The following is a 16099-nucleotide window of genomic DNA, read 5'->3' as shown; positions in this document are numbered from 1 at the left end:
GATTAATTAAGAATTTATGAACATTTAGCGAATAGTTGATGTAGCAAAAACTGAATCATATCTGACCAACTTAAGATAATTTTGTAACTAGAATAGACAATACATGCAATGGATTACCCATTTCAATCAATAATTGATTAAAACCTACAACCTTTTTTTATTTATGTATATGCTTAGCAACAGCAGCTGACTGTGTCATAAAAATGACAACGTCAAAATGTTAGAAAAAATAGGATGAAAATAAAAAGTAGGTATCTGTCATAACGAGATACATCATCCATACCGTCGACATTACTAGAACTACTATTTCATTATGTCGGTTTAAGTTTATATTTAAAAACTGTTGAATTTGCTTAGTAAACGTCAGCTGTCAATTGTGTTTATTAAAAAAGTATAGAAAATAAAGTTACTTTAACATATCTAGATATATTAACCATGCCTGCTCCAGAGGAAATCGTTGATAATAAACCAGAGCAAGTACAGGAACAACCACCACGAGAGATAAGTCAGACCGATCATTTAAATAAGAAATTATTAACATCGCTTCTAAATAGGATGAATGAAGGCGGTAATTCTACGTTGGCGAAAATGTTAGAACCGGATAATAACGAGGAAGACAGTGACGAGTGGAAAGATTAAATATTATTGCAAAGGTTTAATGACTGAACTATACTGTGTACTATAATATATTACAATAAAGTATTCGTAAAAATAATGAAGTGATGGTTTTTTTTTATAATTATCTAGTGTCAAGTTTGACTCATACTTATTGAGATTTATAATCTTAGTTACTACTTAAAATTGTTCATTATTATAAGGATTACTATTTTCTGTAATTAAAAAAAAAGAGAATAACAATAAACAAGTTTGTAATATTTCAATGTTTGCAAAATATATCTATTACAGAGCTGTAGATCCATTTTAAAACCAATCCAATCATTCATACACACACTTGAACACCGTATGTTCTGTGCAGTTGGCTTATCTTAGAGGTCAATGTGGCACATTCTCCAGCAGTGTCCTCAATTTATTCATTCATACAACAGTTCATCCATCTTTTTTTGCATTTGATCTAGTTTTGTAGACATTACTATACCTTGCATGTTAATGGTTATAAGTCATATATCTTTTTTACTATAAGTAAAAATAGCCAGGTAAATCTCTGACAGTTTTTGCTTTGCTAAGATGATTGTCCCTATATATATATATATAATTTTTTTTTCAATCATTTATTTTCAAGCTTTAGGGCTGTAAAGCTATGAGCAAATCGGTTTGGTGATGCTGTCATACGGAGTGGCTTCCCATTGGAGGCATCACTCATCTGATGCTGAGCTACTAATGGTCTCTAGGATATGATGATTTTTAAGTCATCTCACTGGTCCATGATGATTCAGCAAGCTTTCTTTAAGATACTTTGTTTGGGTTTAACTAAAAATAGTTTTTTTTAAATTTTTTAGTATGATATTTAATCAAACTATCTGGCATGTTATGCAAATGTTTCCTCAAGGTATTACAATCTGAATAAAAAATATTATGTTGTATTAGTTGAGTGTGAGAATAATCTTAAAAAAAAAAATGATAAGAAAAAAAAAACAAAATATCGATAGTTAATATTTAATTGAAACTAAATAAATAAAACATTTTGGTTGAATAAAACAAGCAGAAACAGTAACTTGAATAATATTTTATTATGTACTACACAAGTTATAATGAGGAATGTTCTTATTTACATAGCATTTTCATAAACTCCAATATAATTTATTGAACAATTTATTTTATACAGTGTCGCAAAAAGATAAGGCTACTCTAAAACAACGCAACTTTAATACTGAAAATAAAATTGTTGCGTTTACGAAAATATTTTCTCATCCGTCACACGGAATACGCGGCAAAGCTCTTATTTTTTTTCTTCTATAATGGCATCATAAATAGTTATATTTATTTTTAATTAAATATATAAATAGTACAGCATCAACATGCATTTAATATAATAACACACAAAAATCATTATTTATCTGTACAGAGAAAAATAAAAGTGTAAAATAAAAGAAATATTTATCGTCTTGATTTATATAGAACCAAAGAGGTTTGTTAAAATTTTAAAGAATAATTGTAACTATTGCTTGCTAGCACTTATTCGGACATAATACAGCGGACAAACATACAGCAGCTCGCCTGGTAACATTACCTGAAAAAAAGAATACTGTTAGTAATTTCTAATACTTCTCTATAAACAAAAAAAATGTCCGAATTTATTAAGAATACAAATAAATCGCTGCTTTCAACTACTGTCAGCTCCTCTTGCTTGATCGTATTTTACTAAATGAGTTGTGGACAATAAACCGTAACTTAGTGCGCAAAATCTCAGTACTAGATAGCGCGTCTACTTATATGTATACTCAATACTTATAAGTCAATGGATTATCAAAAGTTAACAATCTAAAATAATACAATTGCCTATCGTCATGGCTAGCGAAGCCCCTAGATTTAAATAAAAATCAGGGATGGTCTTCAGTAGATAACAACATTACAAGTTCTGTTCTTTTTTTATTTTTTATTTATTTACTTTACAACATCCACGGGCTCACAGTTGCCCGTGCCTTTTTTACATTTTATTTTTATAAATTGTGGCATTATTTTATATTTTTACTGAACATCAGCAGATCTTCGTTGGGCTTCGACCTTGTCGTCTTCTTGGAAGACGTGGCCCACACTGACATTTTTTTTTTCAATTTATAATAATATATAAATAGTCAATAATTTATGATAATATATAATATATAAAAATACTGTATATGGTGATTTTTTTTTAATTTTATTTTTAATCCTAATTACTGCAATTACAAGTGATGTTAAACTATAACTACACATTAATAATTTACCTATAAATAATTGTAATGCTGACGGTATTCTAGGCTTTCTCCACCATGTCGATGTTGATCTTATAGAACACGTACGGGAAGTATTCGGACTGACCGAACCCGAGACCCGCTAACTCAGCCGTCTGTTACAGAACATAAATATATAATTTAAATCTTAACCTCGTACACATAAAACACATTTTCATTTAACAGAATATTGAAACAATCTATTAAATAATTACTTCGTAAGCTTTATACAATAATTGGCATCAACTCAAAATGATGTTACATACATACGATAATATAATCTATATTATTTTGTAAGCAAATGGTAGTCTTATAAGATTTATTCAAGTAGATGAACATTTTGAAATATTGCGCTTGGGTGTAAATATGTATACATTTTGTTGAGTGGGTATGTGTGTCTATGTGCGGGTGCGTGTGCGGGTGCGTGTGTGTGCGTGTAGCGAGGGCGAGTGGGTACGCACGTCCTGCGCGTTCTGTCCGTGCGTCTGCGCGGAGTGGTCGAGGTGCGCGTAGAGCTGCTGCAGCACGTCGCGCAGCTTCTTCATGCTCTTGCGCGCGGGGACCATCACCACGGCCTGGAAGTTCACTGGCAGGCCGTATCTGGAAACAGAGCAATACAGTACAGTACGGCATTTGGTTACTTTTTCATATTATATTGATTTTTATAAAAACAATCACGATTTTTTAATGTCAAAATTGAGATTTCATTAACTTTATAGTTATCTTAACAACAGTCTTGTTTTTTCTTACATTTAATTCAACACTTAAGCAACTACCCGATGCATGAAAAATCGTAAATCGAATGGATGTAAAATATTTCAACAAATGATTAAGAAAATAATTATACCAATTGAATACTATAATACAAACCGGGCTTACCTTAGAACTGATTCGACGAATACTCTTAAAGCCTTAACGTGTATCCAGGCGCAGAAACATTCAGAGAAGTTCACTTTTAACCATCGCACCAAGGGACCCTGGAATTAGATAAAATACAATAAAATTAAAAATAATGTAAAGTATAGTTTAAAATGTCCCACAGATGGACTAAGCCTTTGCTCTATTTTGGGAAAGGGTTTGGAGCTTGCTCCACGCTGCTCCAAGGAGGTGTAGTAGATGCACGTGACAGATTTTTTTTATCTGTCCCCTTCAGATATTGTCTTTCACCTCCAAGCACAAGATGGATCGGTAACGAACGATATTTAAAAATAATTAGAGGCAGTAAGAGGCCGTTAGGGTGCGGCGCGTGTGCACTCACGAACTGCTTCTTCTTGTCGGTGACGAGCTTGGTGATCTCGTTCTTGCCGGCGGCGAGGTCGGCCTCGTTGTAGGAGAACTCGCGCACGATGAACTTGCGCTCACGCGCGTGCAGCTTGAACTCGTCCACCACCTGCGGGCACGGACATACACTCATTGTCTTCGCGAGAGAGATATTTTTTCAAAATGCCCAAAATGTTCTATTTACAATACAGCATCATTGTGGTAGTTTTTGAAAAGTGGATCATAATCCACTAGTGTAAAATATATCTCTACAGTATAGGCCACCTGTTCAGTAGAAGATTCACATTGCCGCCCTGCGACAATGTTTTAAGAATTTATTTGGAATTGCGCATTATATAAAATTGTCGTTTGGGGTATGTACTCGAAAATACCGGCACAGAGCAGTCATTCGATTGAGTTTCAGGTTACTTACATTAGTAGCATTTGGTGAATTTTTTCGTTGGCAAAATAGATAATTTTGTCCTTAAAAATTAGTCATAATACCGTCGTCAAATATATCAAACGCCGCTCCTCAAATTTGTCGCCTTAGGTTACTCAGTGTACCAAACAAATGGCCTGATCTCGAAAGTCACTGAACATTGTTGACAAGTCTAACGTTACCTTCTTGAAGAGAGTTACGCTGAAGAGACCGTAGTCATTGTCCTGATGGATGAGCTGAGTGGAACGAGGCACGATCATGTTCGTGATCTTCTCGTAATTTGCGTTCCAATCGTTGAACATAGACCTATTAAGAATATTGATGATATAAAAATGTCATAACAAATTATATCGTTTAGTATGTAGTTATACGGTTTTGAATGTATTAAAAATGTGTTCAACTGATCATATTAAATTGAATGTTTGTGACATATCATGACGTAACGCTAATGCACGTTTGAAAAGCCAGTTTAATTAATCGTTTAAGTGACGATACAAATACTTATAACGGAAATATTAATTTAAAGCTAATCTACTTTTTAAACAGGACAGTATAAAATCTCATAGCTGGTCATACCGTACCAATAAAAAACAATTCATTTTCAAAATCAATAATTACAAAATCAGCTAGGTAAAGCGACTTTTCAAGTTCAATAAAGCAGTTTTAGTTATCATAAAACAGTCTCAAGACTATTTGAGCTTTATTCCGTAATCTTTCAGTTTCGGATTTACCCATTCACATACACATTTTGTTTGGAAACTTGTTTTAGGCGTTGTTGTCAAAATATTCATAATGAGTGTTCCTAATTGAACCCGAGTGCAAAATTCCTAAGCGCTTTTACGTGAAAATGGCACTTTTGGGTATCTTCGAAAGTGTCAACTAAATATACGTAAACCGTAGTAAAGATTTTTTTTTTGTTAATGCATTTTTATAATTAAATTACCAAAAGTATCACACTATACACTATATTTGAAAAAAAAAAAACGCAATATATTTTGCAATGATTTAGCGTAGAGTGAAAGATTAAGAATTTATTATGTGTGTGTGTGATTCCCTACGTCATAAATACTCTTTATTTCTATGCGTAGGTTTAAAAGTGATAGCAGGATATTATGTGCCGTTTGTTTACATGTATTTGAAAAACTTACTTTGGTACAATGACGAGCAGCGTCGTTAGGTATTCGCTGTCCAAAATAAAATGCTCCTTCTTGACCAAATCGGCCAAGTTACGAGTCAAGAGACTTCCGCTGAAACAAAAAAAAAAGCCTTCAATTATAAACAGCATATCGTTTAAATTTTAAATATTATGGCTTAAATTTGAATTAAACCATTTAATAGCAAAATTAGGATGAATGCACATATTTCTGCGTGTGAGACTGGACACGAGTGTGTGCGCAAACGCAAGGATCAAAAATAAAATCGTTTTTATTATTTTATAATGTTCAATAGATTAGCGGGCAGAAAATTTACTAAGACCTCCTATTCCTTTGAGGAGAAGTTTGGAGTATATTCCACCACGCTGCTCCAATAATGCGGGTTGGTGGAATACGCATGTGACAGAATTTCGTTGAAATGAGACACATGCAGGTTTCCTCACGATGTTTTCCTTCACCGTCGAGCACGAGATGATTTATAAACACAAATTAAGCACATTAAATTCAGTGGTGCTTGCCTGAGTTTGAACCCGAAATCATCGGTTAAGATGCACGCGTAACCACTGCGCCATCTCGGCTCAAATGTTCAATAAATGCAAATTAACGTAGTTTAGTGATCATACTCACGTCTGTTTCTTCTCTAAGTTCTGTAGGTTACCCTTGAGAGCATTGTATGCTGATGATTTCACCTTCAAGTCCGCGTCGATCTGACCCACCTGCGAGTTAAATAATTCTATTAGGTAATTGTTTTTGCTAATATTGAATGATTATAAGGATCTGTGGCTGATCGATCACTTGGACGTTGTATATATGACGCAGGCGACTAGCTTATTTAGCCTTACAATTAAATGCTTTGCCTTTTGATAAGTGGCGTCGTTAAATCAGCGACCTGCACAAACACTCTTTTTTATTTGGTGGAGCTCGATATTTCGACATTACCTACGAATGTTTTGTTCACGAGAACTCTACGTGTCTCGTGAACAAGACACCAAATAAAAATAAAAAAACATGGTAAATATCCCGTTTTAAATACCGTTAGTAATAAAAATAACCATGTTCATTTAAAATCTAATATATCTTTATTTATAATACAACACAATTTAATTTAACTATTTATATATGAATATCACAGATAATTCAAGTTCTCGACCTGTGATATCTCATCTATACGATGTTAAATGTTGCTTTTTTTTGGCTTTTGTCCTCTTATCGTTGTGTAGGTTGTAAGTATGTTTAGGATAAGCAATATATTGTTTTATAGTTACTGTACCTGTTTACTGATGATGTCGGCGATGTTGCGGAGGCTCTGCTTTATGGGATACTTTGCCATGTCCCATTGGAATCGAGTCAAATAGGTGGGCAGGTCGCCTGTGGAGTTATACCAAAATGTTATTAATATATTTTTATTATATAATTATTATTGTACATTTCGTTTTTTTTTTGTATCGGTATTTTGTACTATGTTGGTCGCCATGTGTAGGCGACACGTGTTTGTAGTCTTGTCACAGAATAAAAATATTTTCTTAACATTTTTATTTAGTTTATTTGTGACAAGGAAAACAAAGTAAAAATCATAGTTATTCTATTACAAATCATAGACAGTTAAATAAAATTCTTTTAAAATAAAAAGATATTTTTTAAGTCTATGAAATGCCATAAAAATTATGTTGTAAAAATATTTTGTATACTGGACGCAAAAACATTTTCCAACTTTTTTAATTTATCCATAAAGTTCTTTTGTTTTCTTTTTTTTGCTGTAAGTATAAGTGCTGAAACAAAAATTGACGAAAATAAAAAAAGCCAACAAATATTCGTACATTTAAATATAACCTAAACTAATCCTATGCGCACACGCATGCAAGTTACACATCAGACATTATATTACGACATTTTCAACTATCATTACACTACTGGTACACCATCCGTCAAAACTGTTTATGACATTGTATAATCTGTGATCCGGAATTGCGTTCTTAAGTTTAAAGTAACCTTTGAGGCCATTTTGTCCAATTGAACATAATTTGTAAAAAAAAAGTTCATTTTCCATTTCAACATGGGTACACAAATATTCTTTTGATATTAATTAATCTCCATAAACAACTCGACCGATTCTCGAAACTTTTATATAGATCAAACGGTATTACACGTTTGTAATGACTCAGCTTTAGGTTCCGATCGCACTATCAATAAAAATTACACGTATATTCGTGAATGTTTACTTAACTTTATAACTTTTGACAGATGATGTTTATATTATATAAGCATGCATATAATACATTAATATACCATTCACATATACATATAAAATTTTATAAGTAAATTAAATCAATAGTCTAACGTACGCTGAGCTCATAACGACATACATCAATATTAATTTATTAATAATAATTATATATATAAAACATTTTAAAAATATCTCAACATTTGGGGCGATAAATGGAGAAATAAAATTTATAAGAAAAAAAAAGTCTACATTTTTTTAAAATCAAACATTCTATTTTTTTTTTCATTTACTGACAAAACTGGTATAATAGCACATTGGTATTATTGATAGCAATGTGAAAATATAATATAGTTTTTCAAAAATTTGAGTTAGATTTGTGTAAATATGATAAATGCTAATGCTCATGAGAGAACGAAATGTAATCAAAAAAATCATCGGAAACAAACACGCGTACTTTATCGAGGTCACTGGGTAGTACGGCATAGTGGTATAAGACATATTTTAGTTTTAATCGTGTTATAAAAAAAAACAAACGCAACAGAGTATACAGTACAAACATTGCAACTGAAAATTAAAACGGAAACAGCCAAAATAAATGTATTATAGTTGACAACGTAAGATTTAGAACACATACTGAACAAGTAAATAATCTCAGAAGGTATTCATTTTATTACCTTCATATTTATACAAGAGTTTATAAATACAAAAAAAAAAGTCGTGAATACGTTACCAACATCAAAAAGTGATATACTATAACGATTACTTATTATTGTAATACTTTACATCGCGTCCACATATGTACACATTTTCAGGCAGAATATAATATAAATTAATTTCTTAGTATAGTACTAGTATTACTTATGTTATTTTATTGGTGGAACAAGTTCCCAGTGGCTTGCTTGCCGGTTTTCTCGATTGAACGGATATTTCGATCTTGTATAAATTCTTACAGTACACGTAATTTTGAACTGATCTTTAATTTAAAACGTATTCACGACATGTGACTGTCTCCCTAATATACAGTCACAATTGTACTTATTTTTATTTTTTGTATTCATAAACTTTATTTCAATTTGATAGCCGTCAAAAGCAACATTCACAAAGTGATATGTGTCAGAACATTTGTTTATAAGATCACCTAAGTATTTGCGTCACAGCGTCACCCTAAACTTTAGACATTATCCTTGCGATCATTTAATCTATAATACAAATTAATGAACACTCGAAAAATACAAATGTATGAGAAAATAAAATTAGGGTGGCGCTTTCGATATAATAAAACGTCCAGCGCCACCTGTAGGAATGTAAAAAATTTAGCAAAAAGTTTGTCTATTAAAATTAACACGCAACCACTGCCTTCACGATTCTTGTATTACAAAAAGTATCTTTCGATCTATTAAGTATACTAGACAGGTAGCGCTAGCGCTAATTATCAGAACCTTTTTACAACTAGCCAGAATACGACCTACCGATTTTCTAATAAGCATTTTGAACAGTATTTGAGACTCAAATGATTTATGTATCAATTGTATTGAAGCGTTAGTGTTAACTTCAAGCTCGATTAAAGCAAAGCCTCAAATCCCGGTCAAATAGGACAAGGGATTACGGGTTAGGGGAGGACTTTCGATCCTGAACCTTGCGTCAGGATGTGATGCGGGCGGTCTTCTTCCTCGTCATCATCCCATCGCGGCGAGCTGCGCCCACTGGAAGGTTGCGAGGGGTGAGACGCCTCGCAATCGGAGTGTTCTCGATGTTCGCAAGGCCAACAGCCGTGGTGTTCCGAGTAAGCGGAGTCGCAGACCGGAGACGTCGGCGTGGGGGGAGGCTCGCCCCCGCCGGGGTCCGCGTAAGAGTCGATGCCTGGATTCGGCAGAGTTGGTGTTGGCATACAGGCTGATCGAGCAGCCTCCTTTATTTTTGACTTAGTGATATTAAAAATCTGGCCGACTTTGTATTGATCGTGCCGTTTCGAACTTCGATTTTGCGAGTTCTCTACCAACTCTGCAAAATATTACGTTCGTATTTAAACTTACACGTCACGAAATCCCGTTTTAATAGCGGCCATAAAGTTATTTCAAACGCTCATCCTTGCGCGTAAGTATCGTATTTAGAATCGTAATTCACAAAATGATCCATCAAAACGTTAAATATTTACGCTTCCCTATAGTTAACGCCTCTCGCTTTTATTAACTTAGGATTAAACAAAAAAATATACAGGATATTAGTAAAGGAAAGGAGCGAAGAAATATAAAATAAAAGAAAATAATAATAAACTAAATCTTAATTACAAAAAAATATAAAAATAAGAAGCGAAAAGCATGGACAATATGTAAGCTTCATATGACTAAGCTACGAATGTATGTGAGGCAGTGATTGCGATGATCTATTGTAAGTAAATAAACGATCTTAATTTATTCAATACTTGCAAAAGTTTATTTAATATTCAATAAACAATTGCAACTTATAATTACTTAAGACCTGTTACTATATTTAAAAAAACAACAACAACAAACCATTTGTTTTGTTTACGGATAGTATAGAATTGTCTAATTGACATTTACATTTTAATATTGAAATACTAGTTTACTACTACTATTCTAGTTTTAGTTATATTTTATATATTCACCCTACTATCAGTTATTCGTAGCCTTCTGGTTCATAAGTAGGTTATGAATTACGTCTTGTAGACAATTCTATAAAATATATATTATTTTTATATAGTAACCGGACTTAAGTTTCCAAAATTAAAACAACATGGAAACCAAGACAAGTGTTGCCACGGTCAATGTTTCAACATTGTTGTACACGCTGATTATGAAATTCCAGAAACCTGTACATAGCTTACAAAATTATTTATAACGGTAAACATATGGGTGTTTTGTTCGACGAGCTTAAATTAATATTGACGCATATCGTGTGTGATCTCCATAACATAGTAACATATAACTAACACATTAAACATTTCTTTACAACAACGTTCATACATTCGATAACTAAATTACGCAATTCAATGTCAGATAAAAGATTACTTTGATCTGTTATCTTTTGCTGGAAATAATCTGTAACAAAAGTTTTTTTTTACATATTCAAATTGATGTCTTTACGCTGTCCTTGATGTAAAATTTATAAAATCAATATGAATATAAAAATAAAATTACCTTATTTTAAAAGCTGATTTGTGTATTTTACGACATTACCCCATTATAACTGCTAGAGTATTAAATTATTATTTAGTATAAAATGAGACAAATTACGCGTATATACTAAAATAAAAAGCTTAAGCAATATAATAATTATTTTAAATATAATTTTAATAAAACATGTCTGGCTGTATAGCATGTTTTAAAATATAAAATAAATAATAGATATTAATCGGAACTTATCTTCAAAGCTCTATTACGTAAAAGCTATTACATAATACACTCCAATACATACAATACAAATAATTACTCACTTCCGCAAACTTTTTTCCATTTTTCAGACACTGAAATGCAATTCCAAAATCTAACATTCACAAATTCTAAGTGTATTATCATATCATTTAAAATAAACGTGATAAGAACAGCCCGTGAAATGCATAAAAAAGCTATGAAAAATAAAAAATATAAAATATATATTACATATAAGTAATATCTTTAGAAATATAATTATGTACAGTACAATTTCGGAAAACTACTTAGAATCAATTTAATAAAATGCTCCGCATACAAAGTGCTATTAAATTGCATTATGATATTTAATTATAATAAATACTACCTTTCGTGATATATCTAATATTTAAATGAATGGATGTATAATGTGTGCAGACGTAACATAAACGATCATCGAACTTATAGATGAAAATTACATTCCACACGATATTGAAAATAATTCCAGGTTCCAAATAGTTCCAAATAAACGAACACTGTCCACTAAACATTCTTAGCTTAAACTTTTAATAAATCAACGAATCTTTATTGAGTTATTGATACTAAAAACCTTTTTTTAATTTAAGTCACTCCAGTCAAAACATACCTTTTTCCTTATTCGCAATTTTTAGGATTCGCTGATTTTTTTACAATTATTTGATTACATATTACATAATTAGTGCTGATAATAAATTACGTGATCAGGTCAAATTGTAAAATGTTATGTGTTAATGTGTGATGCTTGACATTAAATTAAAAGTATGTATGTATATACAAACTTAAAAGATTTTATTTGATACAGTGCAATTTGTGTAATTGCAAATAAATGTACAGATATATAAAATATATAAAACGGGAATTAATAAAAATTAATTTCGATAAATTCATAAATATGTTTCAAAATAATTAATAAATTAAAATAAAACATGCAAAGTATATAAAAAAAAAAACTTATAAAATAAAAAGAAAAAAATTTAAAATAAAATAAAAACGACCACCGAAATCCAGCGTCATGCTAATATTTTTCGCACTACTCTGTGCTTTTAAGAATTATTCCTCTACCTTAAATCCATCATATCTCTATATTAATTTAGTTTTCATGCTGGCAACATCATTTCTTGTAATAAACCACTGCTTTATATTTTTTTCTAATCAAAATTCCCCAAACATGCTTCTGATTATATTCTGTATATAATTTGAAATAATCTCATGCATCTTAAAATTCTCAAAAAAGTTTAACACTAAACTCTATTATATATTTTATTTAACTATTTCATCAAACATGACGTAAAATGGCACTAAACAAAATATTTGAGAGCACGTGAATGAAAAAAAAAATAAAAATTCAAAAGATGAATATGTTTAGTGCCACAAGTTTATAATCTCAAACAAAAAATAAAAATCTGACTTACTGTTGTTTGCCATAAGATTTTCGTGCAGTTTGTCGCGTTGGTCTTCGAGTACCTAGTAAAAAAAAAGGATACTTTCAAATAAGGTGAAATTTTTCATTGAAAATTTATTTGTTTAAAGACTTCCTGGACAAGAAATAATTTTAAAAAAGAACTATTTCTAATCATTTGTTTATAAGTGTGTAAAATTTACGACTACCTGTTTATTACGATCGTAAATTCTAAAGCCGTCGAAAATTGAACCATAAATTAGTTAACTAATTACTTCAACTAAAATTAATGCTTAAAAATTTATAATGATCAAAATAAATTCAGAGGATTTAACCACAAGTGTTTTTGTGCAGTCTTAAACATTTATTCTAAAGATAAAATGAGACTACAATTATATACATTTGTTTAATTCTTGTGGCATATTCATTAGTTAGTAAACTTATATATGCTAAATTAAATAATTATAGTTTACATATTATGTTTAAAATAATTAATAATAACACCCTAGTGAGGACAGACTAACGTGCCTGCACAAGTAAACAGGAGTCCTGAGCATGCACACAAAATACTATAATCATTTATTTAAAGTCATTATATCTGCCATATTACAATAATTTTGAAATTGCAGTTAAAGTGCATTATAATTTGTACTCTTAAGGAAATCCTCAAAAACATACCTCGCCAAGGTACTGAGCGACTTTCCTAGTAACACCCTCGACGAAAGTATCGAGCTTGCCAAGATCATCTGACAATCCAACCAACTGATCCAGTGTACCGACCTGAAGGAGAAAAATAATGATTAAAAGTAAGTCAAAAACGAAATTTTGTCAATGTCTACATGATGCATTACAAAGATCAGCTTTGTCTATGTACCTGCAGTCTGAAGTACATTGATAGAGATTTGTATATAGTCTTAAAAAAATATACAATGATACAATAATTTCTCACATTTAGTACACACAGTAGTGCGTTTATTGTCTACAATGTTCAAATAAATTCTTTGAAATTGGTTGACTGGTTGATTATTACATAATAAGAGAAAAAAAAACCTTATTGTAAATAAATTTAAAATCGACATATTTAACATAAAGATGTTAAAATCAATTTACAGCATACTCACTTGCATCATTGATCTATGAAGAAGTGTAAATTTATACTTAGATATTACTGGATTAATGCAAAAAATATTTGAGTACTTTACTGAATACATTCATTTATTTTGTCAATAAGTCTGAGTGTAATAATTAAATTAGTGTAATCTCATTGTTATTAATAAGTCTTATAATTCCAAGCATATTGAATACAAAATGAGAATTTGCAGCAAAGATTTTGAGTTCAAATGGGAAAACATCAGTAAGTGTTTGAATCTTAATTTGTGTGTGCTCAGAGATTAATGAAAACATAGCGAAAGTCATATGTTGCTATAAAATTATATCACATATGTATCTATCAAATTGCAGTGGAGAAAATTTACTTTAAAAAGAGAAAGGCACTGAGAAATAGGGCATTTATGAATTTGATTATTTTAAGCCATATATTTTCACCAACCTATTATAGTGTAGGTTAATGATCTTGCACTTCGTTGGGTTGGCACATATATATGTAATTTTCTTGAATTCTACGACTGCCAAATGGATATTTGATGCCAAAAGATACTTTCTTAATCTTTAATCGAGTTGATCTTTTGATATAGACCTATTTTCTATCCAGAGCATAATTTTAATTCTTATGTACAATAGTACACCGAAGTAAGAGGCGAAGAATAATTTAATACAATCAAGTTTAAGCATTTTTAGCAATTAATTTAAGTACTTTTATAAATGTGATGTTTGGTTAATCAATTGTAGGTGTTTAAGTTATTCTTTTTGACCAAGTCCACAGAAAATGTCACTATTGAAAGACTAAAGATTGTCTAGTTTGAATTATTAAATGAGTAGGTTATGAAAAAAAGTGCACTATAATGACTAAAAAAAAACTTCATTTTTTACATGAAAATTGTCTAATGTTTAAGAAATAATTTTATTGTTAGGTCATTGATCTGAAATATATTGAACAAATCATACATAATTTTCAAAAAAAAAAAAAATATATGTGATTGATTATTTGAACAGAATAATAATCTAATTAAATAAATCCCTGATCTTACCTGATACCTATTTTGTTTTTTTTTTAAGTCAATAAGTTTATTAAAATACTTACCTTTAGGTCAGGTATGGGAAATTTATAGTTGACACTAAGGTTGCCTGATTTGGTGGCATTGTTCAAGGTGTCCCAGGTCTGCTGGCAGGTCTTGTCGCCAGGGGCACTTATCAGCCAATATTCACTCATCTTGATCACTAAAACATCATAATTTTATGATTAATAACCACTGATATAGAACATTTGTCAAAATTATTAATAATCGAAGTTTCTACCACGGCCTTTACATATCTATTAACACAATAAAAGCATGTCTTGTCCGAAAAATCGATTTTGCGAGTCCTTCATCCATGGATGCAAGACGGTGTGTGATATTTTTAACGCTAATTTCCCACTATAAGTACGATGCAGTGAATCAATATCGAGTCCAGGCCAATAGCGCCCGCTCGGCCGTCTGACATCCAGGCGCCCGATCGTCTCACCCATAATACACCCCTTATTCACCCTAATGCACCCTTACCAACAATTTTGACAATTTACAATCGCGCGCAAAAGCGTCTTTCACATTAAAGGGGCTTGAAGATAGCCATAATAAGTCATAATGCTTACCCGGTATTTAAAATTTAATGCTGTTTAACAATAAATATTCGAAACAGCAATTTTTTGGTGAAATCACAAGACGAAACGGGACTAGCCCTACAACACCGCCATGAAAATTCACGTGATGGTTGATGGTGTGCTGCCATCTACAACAAATAATATTGAACACGGACAGCTGATTTACGTCAATTGTCTATGGCGTTTTGAAATGGTAACTTTTATACGAACATAGTATTAAATTATTTGATATTATGTATTCAGTTAATTAAAACTGAATCAAAGTTTGAAACCCTCATGATACTTATATATTATTATTATTTTTTACGAAAATGATTATGATTTTTTTTAAATTTTAATTTAAGCTAATCATTAAATTTCAGTTGTGATAAATGAAATTTATTGATTTTCTTTTATGTCAATATTTTTATGGAGGCCAGTTGCAATGTCTCTGATGAAAATTATTTTACTTAATTTATTGTAAATTATATTTTCCAATATCTAAAAATGTAGTTAATAATTATTAATTAATATATAAACATTTTCTTAAAATATTTTAAGTCAAATAAAATAAAATATTTGGTTTTATTG

At 31.0% G+C, this 16099-nt stretch overlaps 1 protein-coding gene across 2 annotated transcripts; it reads right to left on the bottom strand.

Annotated features, from left to right (window-relative positions):
- Positions 1 to 1664: 1664 nt before the first annotated feature.
- Positions 1665 to 15681, bottom strand: Vha44 (Vacuolar H[+] ATPase 44kD subunit). 2 transcript variants are annotated; one of them, XM_026636172.2, is made up of 13 exons: positions 15521 to 15681; positions 14972 to 15108; positions 13450 to 13551; positions 12785 to 12836; positions 7012 to 7109; positions 6369 to 6457; positions 5736 to 5834; positions 4770 to 4893; positions 4147 to 4278; positions 3768 to 3865; positions 3350 to 3488; positions 2883 to 3004; positions 1665 to 2188 (listed from the first exon to the last, which is right to left on the bottom strand). In XM_026636172.2, the coding sequence occupies exons 2-12, from the start codon at positions 15098 to 15100 to the stop codon at positions 2912 to 2914; spliced, it is 1155 nt and encodes a 384-aa protein (XP_026491957.1). In that variant the 5' UTR covers positions 15101 to 15108; positions 15521 to 15681; the 3' UTR covers positions 1665 to 2188; positions 2883 to 2911. The 2 variants fall into 2 exon arrangements, with proteins under 2 accessions (XP_026491957.1, XP_064074632.1); XM_064218562.1 differs by lacking the exons at positions 12785 to 12836; positions 13450 to 13551; positions 14972 to 15108; positions 15521 to 15681 and adding an exon at positions 9601 to 9868.
- Between the last annotated feature and the right edge of the window lie 418 nt (positions 15682 to 16099).

Source organism: Vanessa tameamea, chromosome 23 (assembly GCF_037043105.1).
Source record: "Vanessa tameamea isolate UH-Manoa-2023 chromosome 23, ilVanTame1 primary haplotype, whole genome shotgun sequence".
Taxonomy (NCBI): Eukaryota; Metazoa; Arthropoda; class Insecta; order Lepidoptera; family Nymphalidae; genus Vanessa; species Vanessa tameamea.
Note: the sequence above shows the minus strand (reverse complement) of the source record. Positions and strands in the feature narration are given on the sequence as shown.

Bases quoted from the DNA above. Each gene is read 5' to 3' on its own strand.
- Vha44 (XM_026636172.2), bottom strand. From the start codon at position 15,100: ATGAGTGAATATTGGCTGATAAGTGCCCCTGGCGACAAGACCTGCCAG. The intron at 4,894-5,735 runs GTAAGTTTTTCA...TATTCTTAATAG, and splicing joins CTGCTCGTCATTGTACCAAA to GTCTATGTTCAACGATTGGA. The intron at 3,489-3,767 runs GTAAGCCCGGTT...CTCTGTTTCCAG, and splicing joins TTCGTCGAATCAGTTCTAAG to ATACGGCCTGCCAGTGAACT.